At 38.7% G+C, this 22,456-nt stretch overlaps 1 protein-coding gene and 1 long non-coding RNA gene across 4 annotated transcripts in view; both read left to right on the top strand.

Annotated features, from left to right (window-relative positions):
- Positions 1 to 2,236: 2,236 nt before the first annotated feature.
- LOC143181649 (complex III assembly factor LYRM7) overlaps positions 2,237 to 22,456 on the top strand; it is a 65,570-nt gene continuing 45,350 nt past the window's right edge. For 2 of the 3 annotated variants that reach the window (XM_076382175.1, XM_076382173.1), the window contains exons 1-4: positions 2,821 to 2,937; positions 3,111 to 3,154; positions 20,326 to 20,398; positions 20,466 to 20,536. In XM_076382175.1, the coding sequence (XP_076238290.1) occupies positions 2,913 to 2,937; positions 3,111 to 3,154; positions 20,326 to 20,398; positions 20,466 to 20,536 (213 nt within the window). In that variant the 5' untranslated portion in view covers positions 2,821 to 2,912. Of the gene's footprint in view, positions 2,346 to 2,820; positions 2,938 to 3,110; positions 3,155 to 20,325; positions 20,399 to 20,465; positions 20,537 to 22,456 lie in introns of those variants that run through there. The other variant, XM_076382176.1, reaches the window with a different exon arrangement.
- On the top strand, positions 3,996 to 5,184 carry LOC143181686 (uncharacterized). The gene is made up of 2 exons (XR_013002320.1): positions 3,996 to 4,808; positions 4,919 to 5,184. It is a non-coding gene; the product is annotated as an uncharacterized LOC143181686 (long non-coding RNA).

Genomic DNA, 22,456 nt, shown 5'->3' with positions numbered 1-22,456 from the left:
GGCTAATGTTTGTCAGTTGAGATCTTAAACAACTAGTATAATTTAATTACTACTTACTTTAAGAATGTCAGATACTTTATCTGATGTATAATTACGCTCCTTCATGTGAGAAATTAAAGATTTTAAACTTTTTATTTGTTTTGTGCAACAATGTAACTTAGTCCTCAGTCTATTATTTTTCCTACGAAGTTCTATTACTTCAGCCTTTCCACGTCTTAATATATTACGCCTTCTCTATTACATTCAATTTGAACTTCGCGCCTTGAAGTTAGTGTCACACGTTGTCACACAACAAGAGAAGGCGTCAAAACTGAAGTTGGAATAAGTTTATATGCTTGAAACCAGTTATAAACATTACTCTACAGAATATTTCAGAGTAAAGAATAAATCAATATCTCCTTAGAAACACTTATTTAAACATTCAAATCTCACCTTTTTCCCCTTCTCTAAGGAATTATCTCCAGCGCCAAGATGTAAAAGACTCGAAAGCTAGAAATCGATAAATGCTGACGATAGTTTTAACGAATTGGAGTTTATTAATTATAATATAATTATGTAATTGGTTCCTTGTTACTAAGATACCAAAAATTAACAAACATGTATAAAAATTTAGCGAGAAACCATTTTGGTACGCTCTCTTCGTCCCAGTCCTGTGAACTGATAAGACGTGTTTTCCCTTGGTTCAAATACAACAGTTTAGTTTGAGTTTAAATTTGTTTCATTTCTTTACGAGCAGAGTGCTTTAGCGCTCCACGGGCACGAATCCTTCTCGGGTCCAAATAAAAATCCCTGAAGGCCACGCAACAAATATTGGTGACAGCGGTGGGATGCGCAAGGCTGAAAAGGAAATCTCAGTCTTCAGATTTGCCGGCTCGTGAAGACTATTGGACGATTGGAAACATCTCTCGGAACATCGTACTATAAGGACTTCGTGGATTCTGGATTCAGCAATCTTCGTGGAGCCAGGAGTTGGATGAAAGAGTGAGCGTGTTGGATTTCAAGAATTCCATCTCATCTGATTCGGCGAGTTAAATACTATAAATAGTTAATAGTTCGGAGTTACTGTGTTTAGTTTTAACAAAGTGAATTTGTTCTTATTATATTTTATTCGTCCTGAAACATAGTTACAGTTAGTCGTGAAAATATTAAAATGTTACGCAGATTTATGAAGCATAAGCGAGCGAAGCGTAGTCGTAAGTCATTATTATCGCAAGTTCAAAATTTTGACGTCGAGGATATATTAGTAGATAAGCTGGAGGAACAGACTCCGAATAACATGTTGCAACTGAATTCGCTTAATGTTTCATCACCCCGAACAAGTAATTCAGGTGGAGTTGATGTAGTCAGTTTAAGTGGAGAGTTACTTCGTTCTGATACGATTGATAAACCGGCGTCAAAAGAAATTGCGGAATCTTCGTATTTTCCTATACGTATAGTATCGAATATCATTCCGCAATTTGATGGAGATTCCTCGTCACTTTTCAAATTTATTAAAATATGTCAAAAAATTAATTCACAAGTTAAATCTTCTGATCGCGTCATTCTTCTTACCATAATTCGAAATAAGATAATAGGACAAGCAGACATATTGATATCAAATCGGGAAGAACCGGAAACTGTTGATGAACTCATAAATCTACTCAAGGAGGTCTATGATTCCGCATTCGATATTAGTCAAATTCATGGTGAATTGAGAGGACTGCGACAGGGTATCCAGGAAAGGTTGGCCTTTTATGTAGCTCGGGTTCGCGAAATTTTAAATCGAGGAATACAAGCAGCCAAAGATAAATTTAATCTGGAACAATTGAAAGGTGTAATAGCTTTATTAAATCAGGAAGCTATAACTAATTTTAAACAGGGTCTACGAGACCAATCTTTGAGACTGCATTTTCTTAAAGAACGAGCGGAAGATTTTGAGGAAATCGCGAAAATTGCGTGCGAACTAGGACGAGAACTAGGTGATGAACAATCAAATCAAGTTTTATCTACTCGGCCTATAATTCGAGATGGTAAAGTTTTTACAACTAACGCCGAAGAAATTCAATGCTTTAAGTGTAATCAAAAAGGACACTTTCGTAATAACTGTCCCCAAAATAATGAGAGGAATTTGAATAAATCGAATTATAACTGGATCAGATGCAAATTCTGTAGGAAAAAATCCCTGAAGGCCACGCAACACTTCCAAAAATGTTCCACATGTTTGGAAATACCTTGTATATGACTTAAAGGCGAGAATCGCAATACGCGTATACATGTAACACGTGGAGTTTCACAGTTGAAAGTAGCGTATAGGTTAGTGAAATTATTCCAAGGATAATAAGGATATTCTTTTTTATTTATCAAAAGTAAGTATACGCATCTTATTCGATATAATAATTTTATTAGCTTCATTTTGTACGTATACGTAATGTAATACATATATTTTACAATATTCAAAATTTTACTTACGATTTATATACACACGTATATATATATATATATTATGACTTGAGAATTCTAGAACTTTAGGATATGTAATAGTTTAATTACAGACAAGCATACAGCCTACACTATATTTCTAACTTTGGTTTTACATTACTTTCATAATAACTGGCACGTAGATTTAACGAGTAACTTGTGTTCACCCAATTTGTAAATACAAAAGTATTGCTTACTACATACTGTATTAGAAAACAATACAAAATATGAATTTGAAATAATATTAAAACATTTGTGTCAGAACATTTTACAGTGACATTTAATTGTATTAAGCTTATATTAAGTAACAAATACATAATATAATTTATTAAAATAAGTAATAAGTGTACACATTTATTGTTTATTCTACTATGCATTAAAAACTGAACATTGAAATAATTAAAGTTTTAGCATAATGTATATTTTACTATAGGAAATATAACTCTAACTGCTAAATGAGAAACATTTTTCCTATTTTAAGTACGTAATAAGTTTAAAATTAACATTTTTGATTGTATGTACTTTTGCATAATTTTTGTAAAAGTACTTAGGATATTCGATAGGATATTAGATAGTAACCTGTAGGTTACTATACATTTCGTTTTATTTATTTATTTATGTATGCATCTATTGAATAGCACATATATTTTCAGGAATTGGTAAAGTGAAAAAAATGGGAGATAGTCTACGACGAGAGGTAAGAATGATTTTATGAAATTAAGATATTATTTTATCAATTTATACGAAGTATCTGAAACAACTAGATGGAAGTATATCTTTGAAGTAATTAAAGATAATGTAATACACAAAGCTAACAGAAAGCAGTACACATTTTCTTTTAACAATCAACAATATTATTAATTCCTGTCCTGCTTTACCTAAATTTTATCATGTTATTGAAATATCTTACTTATCAAGGAGTTTATTATAGGTTTTAGAAAACACATTTGAACATTCTTTGAATACAAACAGAAGATGTAATTCAATGTACTGTAGATTATTCGATTCTATTTGACAAATATATTATGGAAGCACAATACATTTTTAACAGAAATGTATTGTAATTGAACAATTTCATTACAAAGTCTTCAAACTGCTGTCAATATTCTCACCATGGTAGTTACTTTTCTTACATACTAAAAATTTATTAATGTATAAACTGATGTTCTTTTTCTATGTTGCCAACTAGTAAAATAAATACCTATGTACGAGCTTTTATTAATGCATATAGTAATATGCTTTCTATGCAATGTAATCCTATGCAATTAGGATTATTAAAAATGGTTTCTTTAAGTGTCTGTTTGTATGTAGTATACTTCTGGGAAATGGATATTATTTATGTTTATGTATTTATGAAGCAAGCAATCTGGGTCATATTAGTATCAAAAATATTGTTACTTTCTGTATTAATATTGCAAGAATTCTTAGTAATGGTTGTCTTATCAGTTATAAACAAAAGTCCATAGATTTTATAGATTTATAGTGATTCAATATTTCATTCAAAAATCAATAAATATATCGAATGTCACATTTCAGTATGCAAGAAAAATGGCTATCATGTTGGGAGTATTAATAGCAACATGAAGAATTTACAATGAGTTGTTTCAGTTAAAATATGTTCCTACTAAAAAAGTGTTGTGCTTCCATAGTATACTTGTCAAAATAATTATATTGTCAATCGATTGGTCTATAATATGTTGAATTTTGCTTCATATCACTATTCTAGGAATATGCCTTGGTTTTTGACAAAAACATTAGAATGGGAAAGGGCTATAGTTCAGTTGAATACTGTTGGATTCCGATGTTTAGTAGTAAAAACTTTTATTCGATTAAACTTAATTACACGAAATCTTAATATAAACTAAACACTTAGACTGTAGTTTCTAAATACTATTAATTGTAAGTTTTCTTGACTCTGATTCTCTGATTCTGTGCTTCTGTGATTCTTAATTTCTATGATTCTAACATTCTAACTTAACGCAAGCCTTTATAAGGTCGGAAGTTTGGTTTTTGGAGGTAGTGGGAGTAAAGAGTATTCTAGGGTAGGAGTTGATGAGTAAGGGCTTGAGGGTAAGATTCGGAATTGATAGAAGGTTTAGGCGTATAACTCAGTTTCAATGAGTAACAGATTGAACGGTCAGATGCGTAACTATGTACAGAAGATAGACAGAAGTGATGAATTGCTTATCTAAAACTAAACAATGTGTACACAAGTATTTCTAAACTAGAGTGGTATCTAACAATACTTATAAATAAACAAAAGTAGTGACAGTAAACTATTTAAACAATTTATCATGGCTTTGAGGGAGAAATCTTCAACAAAGTTCTCAGACAACATAAAAAAGAATCTGGTAAAGTTTGCAAAGAATACATGAAACTATAATGAAAGAGAAATTAAAAGTATTCAGAATACATTGTAGTAGAAAATAGTGTGTAATACATAATTCTTGAATTTTGTTAGAATATTGTAGGGTGCAGTGAAATAAACACACGTGATTGTGCAAATATAAGAACTGAATATAATCAATAGGGCTATTGTTGATACAAAATGCCAGAACATAGTCACGCTATACACCACCGAGAGAAGATATACTTGAATTGTATCGATACTTGATATCAATACGCATCAATACACATGATATCGGGAATAAAATATCGATAATTAACACATAATTAAAAAAATAAAATGTATTAAAATTTTTGTATTTTTATTTAGTAAAATTGTTGTTGTTATATTATGTATAATAAATTTGATGATATTTAATATTTAACATACACATACTAAACTTCATTACTTTTATTTTTTTAGATTACAATTAGTAAAGTATTGACGTTAAATAACAAATAAATTAAAGAAATTATGGAAATAAAATAATAATAGTACTTGCTTATGATAATAATAAAAGTTGAAGTAATAAATATAAGAAACAAAAAATTAATAATTGTTAAATCAATCGTGAGGATTGATTTGATAGTGTTTTAATACACAAATAAATTGAGTACTTTATAAATCAGTCTTTGCTTTAAATTGTACGATATGTATTTTATACTGTATAATATTACTGTTATACTGTTATAAAATATCCCAGATAGCACAAAGATACCCAAAGGGTGCCTTATAAGTATCCTATGAAAGATACAGGATATCTTAAGGATACACGTCGAGGTTATCCATTGAGTAGTCGAATGGACAACTACTGTCCATCTTATAGCTACCTTATAACTATACTTTTAGATATCTAATGGATGTCTGTTTTGGGCAACTAAAAGGTATCTATACGATGTATGTTTTAGATATTGTACAGTCAGCTTTTCGGTAGTGTAAAGTTGACTTCGAGGTATCGTAAAGATACGTTTTGGATATTGTAAAGTTAGGTTTTAGGTACGCTAAAGACACTATTAAGATATCATGAAGTTACCATTTAGGTATCATAAAGAGTTTTTTTAAGTATCAGTAAGTTATCTTTTGTACATCATAAAGATATGTTTAAGTTAACACTTTAGTATGTTATTTTAGAAAGAACTGGGAATTGTAAATTTGTAAAAATAATTACAAATAAATATACATTAATGTACAAAAACCATTAAAATAAACTAATGATCTTTGTACATTAAAGGCACATTTATATAAAATTACTTTTGCAAACTGAGAAAATGTAAACTGTATTATTATAGTTATAAAAATATATAAATTTTAATTTTGCTCTTATATATTATACATCTACATTATTAAACTGTAATATATAAAAAATTAAAAGTTAAAAAAACATTTTTAAAACAGAACTTACAACTATTTGTAATACAAAATACTGTATGGTAAGAACAAGAAATAAATTAAATTAAAAAACTGAACTTAAAAATAAATAAATATTATAACATCTTGAAAGTAAAAAACACTATACAAATACTATGCTAAAGCTATAATAGACTAACGATTTAAATTGCACTTACTTATCAAAATTCTTATAAACTATAGTTATATATCGTTATTATTTTGTTTTTGCATTCCTTTCTTAGTGTTTAATATTCTGTCTGTACATCTTGGTTACCAATCAGCAGTAATTTTATGTATTTCAAATTCTGTTACAGCATACTTTGTTTGTACAACATCTGTAATATAAAGAAATAATTAATGTACACATGCATAATATTTATAGTATATAAAGTAGAAAAATAAAGAATTCATAATTACTTTTTATGGCATTAGGAGAAGTCATTATGTTTACTTGCAAAGTATGTGCTGCACCGCTGCAAGTCATTCTTTTTGCTATTTCATCTGTGAACAACTTTTCTAATATTCTTCTTATAAACTGTTTGTACTCTACGCTTCCTACATTTGAAATTAATAATTTCTAAAAGAACAAATGATTCAATTAATAGGAGTCCACGGGGGACCGTGAAGGAGTTAAGATGCATTATAGCACGTGTGCGGGTAAATTAAAGAAATACAAAGAACAGTTATAGTTAAATAAAAAAAAAGTGGGTAATAACTAAGGTTCACCTTGTATTTATTAATAATACAGTATAAACACCAATTACAAGTCTTGACAAGTGAAAAATACACATGTACAAAAAGGGAGGTTAGGCTAGCACGTGACGATGAATACAAAAGGAACGCAAGAGGAAAAAACGTCAAGGGGTAGACCACCAAAATACGTAACAAACTCAAACACCGCAATAGAAGACCCTAAACAAAAAACGTTAGATATGGAAAAAAGAAATAGTGAGACTCAAAATATCACAGAGGAGAAGGAGAAAATTCAACCACTTCTTAAGGGCCTAGGATCAGATATGTCAGGGCGGTGACATTACCGACAAAATTAGGCAAAAACAGAGGTTTACGCGCTGACGCTTTACGTCCTTATATTGAAAGATTTTGAGATTGAAAAGGACTCATTCGATAGAGGAAGGTTCAATCTAGCCCGCGCTGGTCATTATTTAATCAGATTCTGCTGATGTTCAGTAATATGAGTGTTCAAAGTAAAGCAAAAATCGACAAATTCACAGCCATGAAATCTAAGCATTTTTAGCTAATTTAGAGATTGTTCTGAGCGAAATCATGACCAGCGCGGGCTAGATTGAACCTTCCTCTATCGAATGAGCCCTTTTCCAGCTCAAAACCTTCCAATATAAGGACGTAAAACGTCAGCGCGATTTGGCAGTGCTCTTTGTCAGGTTAGAGATAAAACAGAGTAAAAAACTGACAAGTTTAGTTCCGCTTGAACACACCAGGCAGCGCCTAATCAGGAGGCCCGTGCTGCCCTGAGTTGGCACGCAAGTTTCGAGAATTTGACGCACCACTACACATGCAACTATACGAGCTGCGTGTTTCGTTCATGTCGCACAAGAAGTCCCATGAAAAGTCATTCCGAGTGACATTGTAAGGTTCGAACAGAAAGTGAGCTTGGCGGTTCGGACTGCTTCGGACGGCTTCGGAAAGATTCGGAAAGAAGCTTGAAACGCTTAGGTCCAAGTCACCGGCAAGCGCAACAAGGCACAAGCAGCCTTTTTGATATTATAGATATTTTCACGTTTCGACTCGGAAGGAGATTATTCGGTGAGATCTTCAAAAATTTTTATGAAATTTTGAGGGATGAGTTTAAAGATCAAACGATGACATTCTCTGTGTATTTTGTATGAAAAATTAAATTCAAACAAGTTTATGTACAAGATGATACAATCGAGAAAGAGCGATTCTACATGCAATAATAAACTAAAAATAAAGAATATAAATTGTTTATAATATTTATATGTTCTTAGGTCTGGGTTAGGTCTGGTTTAGGTCTGGATATATACAAAATAAAAGGAGACATTGCTAAAAATACATTAATTTAATATGTTTACTTTTTAATTATAATAATTTATAATTAAATTTTCCCCGCCGTTCCCGCCTCTTCCCCCCAGGCCAGGATCGCAGTTGCTGCCGCGACCCCGACTGCAGCTTCTCCCATACCTCCACTTGCGGATTTTCTTTTTAAAGTCCCAAAATTATAATATGAAAAATAGACACATGTTATTCACGAAATTTACTTCGTTCTTAAACAAAAAATGAATAGATAAATTACTTAGCGCTTTAGCATAAGATCGCCTATGATCTACGTACGTTTTGTCGGCATGCCTCCTCTAAAGCTAGCGCCAACGCCGACGCCGACGCCGACGCCGACGCCCACACCAACGCCGACGCCGACGCCCACACCAACGCCGACGCCGACGCTGACACCGATCTTATGCTAAAGCGCTAAGTAATTTATCTATTTATTTTTTGTTTAAGAATGAAGTAAACTTCGTGAATAACATGTGTCTATTTTTCATATTACAGTTCCGGGACTTTAAAAAGGAAGTCCGTAAATGAAAGTACGGGAGAAGCCGCGGTCGGAGTCGCGGCGGCTACCGTGGTCCAGGCTGGGGGGAAAGAAGGGGGAACGGGGGCAAAAATTTAATTATTAATTATTATAACTAATTAGAAAATAAATATATTAAATTAATGAATTTTTAGGAACGTCTTCTATTTTGTATGTACCCAAACCTAACCCAGACCAAACCCGGAGGAAACACCATTTGGAAATAATTCGCCACATATACAAACAGTAAGTAAAATCCTTTTACTCTTATTGTTTGTAAGTAAATTAATAGGAAATCATCATGAACTTGTTTTAATTGTTTTTAAAGGCTGGTATGAAGAACGTAGAAAGTGTAAAACTTGTAAGTATATCATCTTTTACATTCAAGTTATATAAACTCGAAAAGTAATTTTTATTAAACTGGTTTACTTTTGCAGATCAAACCAGGGTTTAGACTCGAAATATTTCGCGAGTGACTCGTGCCGCTCAGTGCCGCTTGCGGATGACTTGGACCAAACCATAATAGCATTTTAGAAACGCGAGAGTAAGATTTGACATTTGTCTTCCCTCTCGTCTCTCCGAAGCTATCCAAAGTGATCCGAAGGGCCGAATTCACGTACATACGGCTCGTGCAGTAGTGTGTATAGTGGAGGAAGAATCACAGTGGGGCTCCATCTCGCATTCATTAGGCAGCCACATGTCTGTAGATAATATTATTTCTGTATAGATAACTGTAACAGCCAGATACCGACCAAGAAATCTCGAAAAGTCACGTGACTACCCTAGGCCCTTAAATCATTTGCATATTCTTGAGGCGATGAAGTAATTTCACTGCTACAACATATACTGATACTATTTGAACCTTTACGCCTCTTTGAAATGTTAGATTCGGATATCGAATCTTTGTAGGCATTATATTTTTCTAATACTTTGAAATGTGCACACTTCAAATATAATAGGAAGTAAGAAGTACTACGGAAACTTCCTTTAATTTGTTTCTGGCATGTGGTACACTTTGCTGTAACAGTCGACGTTTTATTGTTTCTTGTGTTTTCTACCACGCTAAAAAATTTCCCATTTAATATGATAGAGACTTTACTGGTCACATTTTCAGCATCAATATCAACTGTGTCTGGTTCACTCATGTTAATACAAATTATACAAGCTCACTTCATAAAACTGTTGTGAATGTTCATCACACTAAGCTTGCAAGTAGACTATGTTCTGTGAGGACTCAGGAGTTTCCGTGTGTACAGTCGAAATTTTTTACGCCCATGCAGAAATAAATATAGACGTTTCTATTGGATAGCTTCGATCAACCGCCGGCAACTTTTTCTGCGTCAAGACGACCGACGGAACATTAAAACAAATGCATTCACACGACGGTTGCAGTATCGTCGAATAAAATTATGTTGTGCCAGAAAGCGCCTATCCGTGTAACATAGTTGCGTCACCCGAGAACGCTCTAGAGAGACACGCGTTCTGCTAAGCACGTTCCGTTGAGCTTTAAGTGAACTGAAATGATGGAAAGCAACAGGATTTCGATAATTTTTATTTTATACTAATCTAGTAGTTGTGGTAAACAGTACAGGTAAAGATAGATACACAAATTTTCTTTCATTGTATATAGTGTAACAACCAGCTGTGAGTTCGAATATGAAGAAATCAAGTCCTGACAAACAATTTTCTTCTAACATTCACGTGATAATTAGATTCGAACAGTGGCAGTGATGAAAAACCCTAACCTCGAATCCTTAATCGAACCCTCGCGCCAGCGACACGCGGCGCGCGTGCGCACACACAACGGAACGCTTCCCATTACGCGTGCGCACAGGATCAGTACGTCATCAGGGCGACATTCTATGGTGTGCGATAGAACACACGTTTACGAGAAGATGACGACCGGATGATGACAGTACGAGCCAATCAACAAGCAACGCTCTCTATACGCCGGCGCAAACACCACCAGACGCATGCGCCGAAAACCCGGAACCAATAGAGAGCGCATATCCTGCGATGACTCCTACACGCGCAGGCGCAACACAACGCTACCCCTACATCGAGGTTAGTCATTGGGCCCAAAAGAGGGAGGCAATTTCCCCGTATAAATAGGGCAGCGCCAGCACCAGAAGAATACTAGAAAATAATAAGAATTAAAATTCTAATTCTCTCCAAAATTCCAAACCATACCAAGGCAACTTCAACCAGCTTCTTGGTTCCCTCATTCAAGGCAGCTTCAACCAGCTCCTTGGCTCTCTCGTTCAAGGCAGCTTTAAACAGCTCCTTGATCCCCTCGTTCAAAGCAGCTTTAAACAGCTCCTCGATCCCTTCGGTCTAGGTAGCTTTAGCTAGCTCCTAGATCACTCCTAACCGAGGCAGCTCTAAGCAGCTCCTTGGATCCTCCGAATCGAGGCAGCTTCGATCAGCTCCTCGATTACTGACCGAGGCAGCTACAAGTAGCTCCTTGGCCTTTCCTCGACACACATTGACTCCGATCATCATTGCCATCTGCTCAAATTAAAAGTAATTATTATTCTGTCTAAACAGAATTTCGCGATAAGTATCAATTCGTAAAGTGATAGGAATCTATCGCACCGAAAACTAAAGGTAGTATTACAATAAGAATAGAATTAAGAATCTTAGTATTGTAGAACATTTAGCCTAATAAATGATTTCATGTTTTATTTCAAAAGAGAAATCATATTCTATGAAACTTATTTCTTAACCGCACGCCACACGAATCCTACTCCCTGTTCACAGGTAAGCTGCTCTATCTGTGGACGTTTTATATACAACAACACACGATTCGTTATAGTAGTTACAACTATCTTATTAAATACAAAATATTTTGTGTTTATTGATTATTCATACGAATTATTACGTTATTTTGTTAAAACTTTTAAAATATTATACAATCCTCAGAATATATTACATAACGTACAGTCTTTTACCTGTAGAAGATGTTAAGAATCACGAACTTCTTGACATTTACAATTCTTTTCGGTTTGATATAGTGTAACAGTATTTAGAAAAACGTACTATTTTAATGAAGGAAAGGGTACAGATCGTTAAATTTCCTATGTTTAAAAACGAACATTTTGAGGAGCCAGTAATAACTAATATCAAAATTACAAAACAATTTCAACGCGTTGATTTTCAGGATTTCATTTAAAAAATCATTCAGCCCAATAATTGTTGCTCTCTTATTGTTAGAATCGCTTATAATAAGGGATCTAACTAGGTTCCGGATAGGGTGAGTTTGAGGGTTTTGAAAGAAACGAATACACGTAATCAAATTTGAGTCGGCCCAGAAAAGGGCTTAATTACGACATTTATTTTATTCTTTTTGTTACGGTGGGGCGAGGTGAGCTCCTCGTCCGTGGCAGGCTGCGGTGGCTGTCGGTGGAGGGGGCCCTGGTCCCCGTCTGGAAAAGAAAATAGCGGCGGAACCGCGGCGGTAAGCGAGAGTGTAAATCAAGCTGTACCGAAGATTCCCGACTCCAGGGTGTGACAACAAGCCTATGTGGAGGGGATAGCAATACCTTGCCTGTAATGCGAAGGTAATGCAGTGGACTGTATAATCAACTTTCCTTTACAATTAAAGGAATCGTCGACAGGCGAATGCACAGAGAGGAGGAAACCTCTTCTCTACATCTTGTGCACCTTATAAAAATGCTTGCTGCGTGTGAATCACTGCGGGAGCAGAGATTCGCGAGCTGTGAGATGCACTGTCCCTAGCTGGTGCTAGGCTCAGAGGCAGGTGACGGCCAGAGTCTCCACTACACCGTTCACCGCACCGTGTGCATCTATTCGTCACACGGGGTTGCTACTAAACGGATAGTAAAGCGCGAGTAACGTAGAGGTGATAACCACTTATGTTTACTCTGTCTGGATGTACCCGTCAACCAATGCTCCTGAGTAATGGGCTCGATGCTCTTCTGACGATAAGCAATCTCAGAGAATTCTGAAAATCACCGATTCCAAGTTCTCTCTTTTTTGCAAGCTGATTTGTCTGTCGCACGTATAATACGTGATAGCCGAACAGACGAATAGATCAAGCCGCAAGAGAAAATCGTTCAGTCAGTGAGAATTTTGCTCTTCGAGTACTTCGAGTTTTTTGGAGAAACCAAGATGCTCTATTCGAAGTAGTCTCGAAATGGTTATACTTCTAATGATTGAACTGTTACCTGTCAAAGGACTGGCACAAGACTGACTACGAGACTCGCGCGTGTCTCCGCGAATGCGCGAAATACGCTAATTAGCCGCTACGCGGCGCTCGCTTATCATACTTTATCTTTTTCCAATATTCGACAGTTTTCTCTCTCTCTCTCTCTCTCTTCCAGACTCGACGTTCCCACTCGACGTCGGGCCTGAAATTCGAACAGCTGACACAGGTTGTTCACCTGTTCGAGTTCAACTCTAATTGTCTAAAAACGAGTCCTTCTTCAAATTCACCGTGTTTGTTATGAGTGTGTTACGAGTCCAGACGAGTTACGTAAAGTAACTATGAAAGGGCTCGATTCAAAGCTCCCTCCGTTGACCTTTGACTTTGCCTGGAAGTCACCATGTAAGGGCCGATAAGCATTTCCGTTGCACCCAATTAATAGATTTTCTTCGAAATTAATATCTCTCAATTTTCTCGGAAACTCTGCGATGCAACCGAGTCCCCACCATTTTTCCCATAGATTTTTGACTATAAAAAGGCTAAGAAACTCGGTCTAGCGGGCTCACTCGTAATCCAGTTTTGAAGTTAGTACGTGGCTTAGACTGGAAAGCAAGATCGAGCATTAGTTCTCCTTCAAGCAAAAATCTTTGAGTATAGTACGTAAAAACTCACTGTAACGTAGTCTTAACGACGCGTCCCCCGCATACCTCTGTGCGTAATCGAGAGAGAGAGGACTTAGTTCCGCGAAACGTAAAATCATAAACACTTGTATTCCTTCGAGTCAACTCAAACGTGTAATTATATACAGTTTTATAAGGTTTGTTAAATTGGATTTAGTTCAATCAAAACCTTTCCTAAATCCAATAAGAAGTGAACGCGTAAACGATCCCACAAATAATATATCTTTACCGCTCGAGATATATATTGTAAATTTAAAAGTTACGAGGTTATATTAACATCTTCGCAATCCTTGCGAAGGTCCTTTTCCTAACCTACAAGTGGCTCCTGGTGTTGACAGTTGCGCACTTGTTCGTCCACGTCCCGTGGCTCCTGACGAGTGCAAAGTTACTCGCTGGTTCGTCTACAGTCTTTATTCCATCCTAGTGGCTCCCGATACTCGCCAAGTTGAGTGTCGGTTCGTCCACAAAAACGTACCCAAATCCTAAGGTGGCTCCCGGTGTTGGCAGTTGCGCACTGGTTCGTCCACATCCGTGAGGTGGCTCCCAACGAGTGCAAAGTTACCCGTTGGTTCGTCCACGAAAAAATAACAATATTCCAAAAACCCTGACCCTCGGTCAGACCATCTAGCCCTCGGCTCGTAACAAGTGAAACGGAATCTCCAACCGAAGGCGTAGATCAACATACAAAGGTTTTCGCGAACGAGATAAAAAGTTCTCGTTATATTATCGCTTTTTTAGACACTTACACACGGTAATAATATTCTTGTGCAAAATTTAGTATTGTCCGATCATTCATAAAAAATAATTAGTAGATAATTCTTATATTTAAAAGATTTTCGTGAAAACCCTTGTAAATCATTAAATTTTGGAATTCGTTCAATGGACCTCCAATTTATCTTCTTTTTTAAATTACAATTTCTGCATTACGTTTCTGCATTCTCATAGTTCATATACAGGGTGTCCCAGTCGCTGAAAATGCAAGACGGTATACCACGTCTTGCTACAAACCGATCGAGTGCAGCTAGAAACGCGCTCGTCGTATAATCATGGACGAGCTCGATGTGGACGGCGCGCGTGGCGTAACAAACGAACACCGCGATGTACGCTTTGTGAGCCGTCTTTCCTCGACCAGCGGAGTCGCGGACACGGTAAGGCCCCGTGTAGTCCACTTCGCAGTTGTCGAAGGCCTTTGCAGGCCTGCAGCGTTCCGGTATCAAATGCTGCATTATTTGCGTGGAGGCGCTGCTTCGCCATTTCACGCATCGCATGCATTTGTTGATAACGGTTTTGCCTGCGTTTCGGCAGCCGAAAATCCAGTAGCTTTGCCTCACAGTATGCAAGGTCAGCTGCAAGCCTCCGTGCAACGTATCCACGTGGCACTGCCGGATTATGAGTGTTGACACATAATGTTTCGGCAGTATTATCGGGTGCTTGGTTTCCCATGCAAGCGTCGCATTCTACAGTCGTCCACCAACCCTCAAGACGTCATTTTCGTCGAGAAAAGGGTTTAGACTTTTTAGCGGAGATTTCTCACGGATTTCTCGGCGTTTTTTCAAGCACCGGTACTCTTCTGAGAAATGCGTGCCTTGTATATGACGCACGATACGTTCAGTTGCGATTCGCAATTCTGACGCTTCGATTACTCGACTGGTGGGTGACCCCTGATCGGCGCGCGTTTGTTTTCGCCAGCGGAGACAATACGCCGTTACACGCAACAGTTTTCTCCACGTTTGAAATCGGAACAGAAATTTCCATTCCGGTTTCGGAGTCGTTACATGTGCATGCGCTATGCGCTTGCTTTCAGTGGTCTCCACGGAAGCTGACATCGCTGGCCACTCCACTTCCGGTCCGCTCAGCCACCCTGGTCCACACATCCACAGTCTTGACTGCAGAAAATCTGCAGCCTCTATCCCACGCAAATTTAAATCCGCGGGGTTTCAGCGTGTTGGAACGTAACGCTATTCAGCGCTCGGAAGAGACGTTTGGATTTTTGACACGCGGTTGGCTACCACAACCGTCCATGTTGATGGGTGTTTTTTAAGCCAAGCGAGGGCGATCGTAGAATCTGTCCAACAGACAACACGATCGATCGGCAGTGAGAGCGACTTTCTCAGATGCACGATAAGCTCAGCGAGCAGTACGGCCCCGTTCAATTCAAGAACTGGGATTGACTGCGTTTTGATCGGAGCCACTCGCGTTTTTGCCATTAGAAGTGATGTAAACACCTCATTGTTCATCGTCGTCACTCTCAAGCAGGTGACGGCGGAATAGGCAGCGAGTGATGCATCACAAAATCCATGGAACTCCACAGAGATTGCATCGGCTCCATATCGGATCCATCTGGGTAATTTCCAATCGTTTAATCTGCTCCAATCGGCACAAAATGTGTTCCACATTTTGAGCGTCTCCGCGGAAACGTGCTTGTCCTACTGGATTTTCTCCACCTACTGGGCTTGCATCAAAATTTTCGCACGGATCATGACTGGCGAAAGCCAGCCGAGGGGATCGTACAGTTTTGCAATTTTCGAAAACAAAGTGCGCTTTGTTATCGGTGTTGCAGACGGCTGAAACCGTTGCAGATTGAAATAGAAAAAATCTCCAGATGGTATCCATCGCAGACCGAGTACCTTTAATTCGGAATCGTCAAACAAATTAAGGTCGACTGCGTGTGAGTGCGAGCTCTGTGGAATATTTCGTAATAAATCTGACGAATTTCCAGCCCACTTGCGAAGGTTAAATCCACCTCGCTGTAGGAGCTCGCACGTTTGTTTACGGATTCTCTCCAACAACGGTTTGTCGGGAGCTCCCATAAACACATCGTCTACGTAGACGTCCTTCTCGAGGACAGGCGCGGCGAGCGGGTACCGTCCTGTTTTTTCAGCTAGAGAAGTGTTCGCATCGAAAGGTACAGAGCGCACGCCGTACCATATGTGACGGAATTCAACTCGTAAGCGATAAGTCGCTCGGTCGAGGGGGTGCGCCATACGATGCATTGAAAACGACGATCCTCTCTAGCGACGAGAATTTGTCGAAACATCTTCTCGATATCCGTTACTAATACGTATTCGTACAGACGCCACCTCGTTAATACGGCGGTGATATCAGTCTGTAATTTTGGACCTACGTGGAGGAGGTCGTTCAGCGAGCGTCCGCCCGCTGTTTTGCTGGAGGCGTTAAACACGACGCGCAGCTTCGTCGAAGCGCTCTCCGTGCGAATAACCGCTCGGTGAGGGATATAGAGTCGCATGTTATCGACTGACTCGAGCCGAGTCATATGATTTAACGACTCGTATTCAGTGAGAAACTCACTGTATTCCTTCACGAGGGTTTGGTTCAGGTCCAGTTTTGTCCTCAACCTTGTCAACGCGGAGAGAGCTATTGGGAGAGAATCGCCCAACAGCTCGTCCGGGTTCGAATGGTTAAAAGGCAACCGAACTATGAACCTTCCCGTCGCGTCTCGCGCGACGGTTTTTACGAAGTGCTCTTCGGATTCGTCCTCGGCTTTGGTGTTCACCAAGGTCGAGGGCACCTCCTCTATCTCCAAGAATCGCCGTATCGCTTTGTCCAACGATTCAAGGACGCTGCAGTGCAGCGTCCTCACGGGATTTGGGGAAGAGTTGGCTGCGCCGATCGGCCCAGACAGGATCCAGCCCAAGGCCGTCTCCTGTGCGATCGGTCCTGTTTTGTTTACTCGACGGAATCCTCGTCGAATAATACTGGCGTATACCTCTGCACCGATGAGCACCTCAAGTGGTCGATCAGATGCAGGGTCTGGATCTGCAAGCGTCAGTTCACTCAAGATCTCAGCATCTGAGATGTGAACTGACGGTGGGACGTAAGACGTTATTTTCGGTACGATGTATGCACTTGTGCGGAACGCCTGTGCAGTGCATCGTGTTGACCCGAATTTAATGTCCGCGCTGTGCGTGATCTCGTGGGTCTTTCCGCCCCCCAAACCGGTTACCATTGCTTGGGTTTTCCTTCGCGCGAGTCGTAAATCATTCACCAGACTCGCCCAGGAATCTCCCATTTCCGGCTTCCGCACTTAGTTTGGAGACCCTGTATATACACAGTTACTTCATGTACTTGGCGTCGAGACGCTATCGCGTCTCTAGATATCTTAAAATTCTACAATACGTGCAATGAAAAAAGTATCCAAAAGTAATAGCTGAAGTTAGTTGTAATTAATGAAATATTATGAACGCAATGAAGAGGGTTATACGTGAGTAGAGTACCTATCGTAGAAAAGGAGTGCATTAGGCGAAAGAAAGAGATGTTTATATACAGGGTGTAACAAAAATGTCGCAGTTCCTTAAAAGGGGTGATTCAGGGGGTGATTTGAAACAACTTTTTCCTTAGCGAAAATGTAAGATGAGGCTTCGTTAACGAGTTATTAATGAAAAACACCGGCCAATGAGAGCACGAGTTTGCCGTCCGAGCGACTGCGGTAGCGTTGGGTACGCGCTGGGCGCTACGGTTGTACTCCGAACAAGAAAGTCGGCATGCGTCGAAGGAAATAGCATTCGTATGAAAATATTTGCATAACGTATAAACGAAAAAGCAATGCAACAAAAGAAATGAACGGAGACTTGGAGAATTAACGTTGAAGATAGAAACGTTGAAAGTAGTCTGCGTTAGATTTAAAAAATAATAATCATTAATGAATTAAATGCAATTCATCTGTAGTTTGTAAATCTGTGTCACTGGGTCACTGTACCGATACTGGTCATCGACCGTCGAAATGGTTTATGGTAGGGTAGAATTTTTCCAAAGAAGCTCCTTGTACCCCCCACGTAGTTTAAGCACCTCAGACCTTCCTTGTTCGGACACTCCGAGATCATGTCTCCTTCGAAACCAAAGCAACAAAGCCATAAATTACCTAAACGCGTGCCCTAGCGTAAACCATTTCGACTGTCGATGATCAGGATCGGTACAGTGACCCAGTGACACAGGTTTACAAACTACAGGTGAAGTTTGTCCTCTTCTTCCTTTATTTTTCGTTGTATTGCTTTTTCGTTTATACGTTATGCGAATAAGAAATTTACATATTCGTGTTTTTACGTTGCACGTAGTTTTCCTCGATTTTAAGTAATTATTCACTTCAAGTGATACACAAAAAAAGGACTCGGTATTATTTATTATGTCGGTTTCAGTTTTCATACTAATGCTATTTTCTTCGATGTATGACGACTTTGTTGTTCGGAGTACAACCGTAGCATCTAGCGCGCGTACCCAACGCTACCGCGGTCGCTCGGGCGGCAAACTCGCGCTCTCATTGGCCGGTGTTTTTCGTAAATAACTCGTTAACGAACCCTCATCTTACATTTTCGCTAAGGAAAAAGTTGTTTCAAATCACCCCCTGAATCACCCCTTTTAAGGAACTGCGACATTTTTGTTACACCCTGTATATGGTGTAGGAAGTAGTGAATCAGTCTAGGGCAATGGCGCAGGCGTAGGAGGGGACGTTACACACGTGAATATACATGGCGAGCACGTGTACTACAAATTGGTAATATTATAACAAAGGCAACCAGAATACCAAATCAAAATCAATATTATTATATAATCAGAATCAACATCAAATGAAGTAGTCTGTGCAACTTACGCCGTTACAGAAATCAATATAGAAAAATTGCCAAATCACAGTTTAAATCAAAAACGAAAAGAAAAGTCTATGCTAGATCGTCGTTATGTGAAGAAGCATCTCGAGTTCTATAACATGTCGACGCGTTACAAAACGCATTACACTCTAGTGATGCGAGATACGAATGCTTTTAGCTTCCATGAACAATTTGCAATATGTGTTGACAAGCATTACAGGCAACGACGCATACAATTCTGCAATAAAGGTGTAGATCGCATACGCTCTAATTACATTGATTCTAGCTCTTGAAAACCTGTAAATTTTGAACGTCGATGTATAATACTTCTCGTTTTGACAAAGATGTTAACGTTTACGTTCTCGAGGCTTCAGAAGAACGCACACACATACACACATAGCACTCATACAAGTTCTCACACATGTACACACACGGTGTCGACTCCCGACGACGATTTCAAACAGAGAGCGGGTAAAGACAGTAATAAAATTGTGAAGTTTGGACGTCAAAGACTCGGAATATGCCCGATCAGGAATTTCCAAAATGCAAAGCATTATCGTAATACGACGTAGTGGTCAAAAGAGAAGAAATTCAAAAATTTTTCTGTTCGGAACGTAACACCTGTCTCGTGGTGGGTTGAGGAATGATATTAAACACCTTAGAAGGGAAGCTTTTAAGCGATGGAAAAAGTTTTATTGTTTAGAAGATCTCATTGAATATAAAAGGCTAGTTGCACTTGTTAAAAGAATTTTTAGAAGAGAGATCAATAACTTCAGAAATTTCGCTAGTATAATAATTAGTTTAAAGGTGTTGAATAGGCCGCGTTGCAAGCTAGCAGCTACGGCTCATCATTTTAACGAAACGAAAATAATTTTGTGCAGTCTGTCTCTGACTTCATATGTTATAGCAACAGACTGGCAACAATAAATGATGATCTTGAATTTATTATATGACTTTAAAACGATTATACCAAATAAATATTGCTGTTTATAAGATCACTGAAACTATGTCTTTATAATTGCTTTATATTGCTATATTATTTATATCACGTATACCTTACTAAGCAAAATTGAATTTTGCAGGTATTACATACGTTTAAAAAATTACATCGAACACGGATGAATATTTTCAAGAATGATGAACATGCAATGACAGGTAAAGTAAAGATAGTAACTACTAGAAGATATCATGAGAAAATAACTTTATTGTAAATATTATTTAGTTACAAGGCATAAGATAAATGAGGAATATCGAAAATATCTACATATTACAAATCCAGCTGCAATACAAGAGGTAAGAATTTATTTTATAATTGTATTAGCTCAACAATATTACATTATGATACAAAAATCTATCGAAATATATGTTGTTCCTTATGCAGGTGTGTTGTAATTTTTATTCCTGTTTTATCCTATAATCATACACTAGTCCATTTTTTATTCGAGATCATTACTATGAAAAATCTACTACCAATTTCGTTAATTATAGATAGGAACGTGTAGAATAAATTGTAGAAATCGTTTCACTAATCTTATCTCTTGGATTGATGATGTGTTTGTCTATATACTCATATTAGATATAACAACGATTCGTTTCAATATTTTCAGGGATGGTAAGGTATCCCAAATTCGGTTAAACAATGTCTTATGACATACTGTTCGACCTGTTTCTATTTCGCAGTAATAATGCATTAAAATTAGCACTATGTCTTAAAACGAAGAGTAGTTTGTGCATGTATTTGTAAGACAAATATATAGAAAGCATCAGTTGATCTACTGCATTTAGTTGTGTGAGAGGGTTGTAATGGGACTTCTATTGTAAACGTTCCCTGCACTGTCAATCATTAGGTCATTTCGAACAGCTGGCTGCTGACAGTCTCTTAATCTACACCTCATCGGTATGTGTTATATACAGGGTGTTTCTGAACAGCACAGAAAAACCTTAAAGGATGACTCTAGAGATCAAAATAAGACAAAAATCAAGAATAACGATTTTGCGTTTGAGGCTTCATTTGTTATTTATAAGCATCTAAAAATCTAGCGAAAAGCACCAAAAATGAGCCCACATGAAGGCCTCAAGCAGTAGTTGCCCAAACAGCAGTATCATACTGACGAGAGTAAGAGAGTAAGAGAGAGGTAAGGTCACCCACCGTCGAACAGCTGATTGGAAATTTTACAATCGACAACGCTACAAGATCCAAAATTCAATTAAAATTAATGAATATAATTCAATAATAATAATCTTGTCTATTTATTGCAATTTATAGGCCAACTCAAAACACTTGCCATGAGATAGAAAGGGTTAATATGTCTATCTTCATGTAAATTGTCTGTTCACTTCACATATCCATACATCACGATTCTCTCATTCGTGAGTATTGAAACACCATGTAAAGATACCATTGAATGAATGAAGGACCCCCCACAGCACCTTTTTTTTTCATAGGACACCCCGAACCCTTGGGGAGGGCTCGGGGTAGTGTCGGACTTTTACCGACTAAAACTCCACGGTGGCCAACCTAAGGCGTGTCGGGGGGGCACTGGGAACTCCGAAGAACACTTCCAGTACCCCCCTAGCCGTGCCGAAGCGCATCCCGGGAGGGGTGACTCCCCTCCCTTCCCTTGCGGCACATCTAACTTCGACGACATGTAGTGGCCACACTACATGCCGCCGCCCCCCCTAGGGTCGCTGTGCAATGGCGACTTGGGCCCCCAACCCAAGCCGTCTGCGACCCCGCAATGACCCACTGCCAGTCAGACCCTCGGGGGCCTGAGGCCTCGTCTGTGGTTCGGGCCGGCGTCGGGCCACTGCTCCCCTCCCCGTGACTCGTGTCTAGGGGCCTTACTGCGCCGGGGCGGGCGGAGACCTTTGTCTCGCCCGTGGCCCGGGCCTGGCCCTTCCCCGCGGCCTCCTTCTGCAACATAATTTGCTCGCAGAAGGAGGCCATTGCTTTCCACGGCCTCTCGCCCGTCACCATAGATGCTACTACGGCTTCCGGCGAGAGGTCGTGTCCCACCCCCTGTCTCAAGACACGGCGCTCTTCTGCCCACGCTGGGCAGACTTCCAGCGTGTGCTGCGCCGTGTCCCGTTCCTCCCCACAATGGTGGCAGATCGTCGTCGCTTCCCGCCCAATTCGACATAGATACTCCCCGAAGCAACCGTGCCCGGAGAGCACCTGCGTCATACGGTAGGTGAGTCTACCAAATGCTCTGT

This window comes from Calliopsis andreniformis, chromosome 7, assembly GCF_051401765.1.
Source record: "Calliopsis andreniformis isolate RMS-2024a chromosome 7, iyCalAndr_principal, whole genome shotgun sequence".
NCBI lineage: Eukaryota > Metazoa > Arthropoda > Insecta > Hymenoptera > Andrenidae > Calliopsis > Calliopsis andreniformis.
Note: the sequence above shows the minus strand (reverse complement) of the source record. Positions and strands in the feature narration are given on the sequence as shown.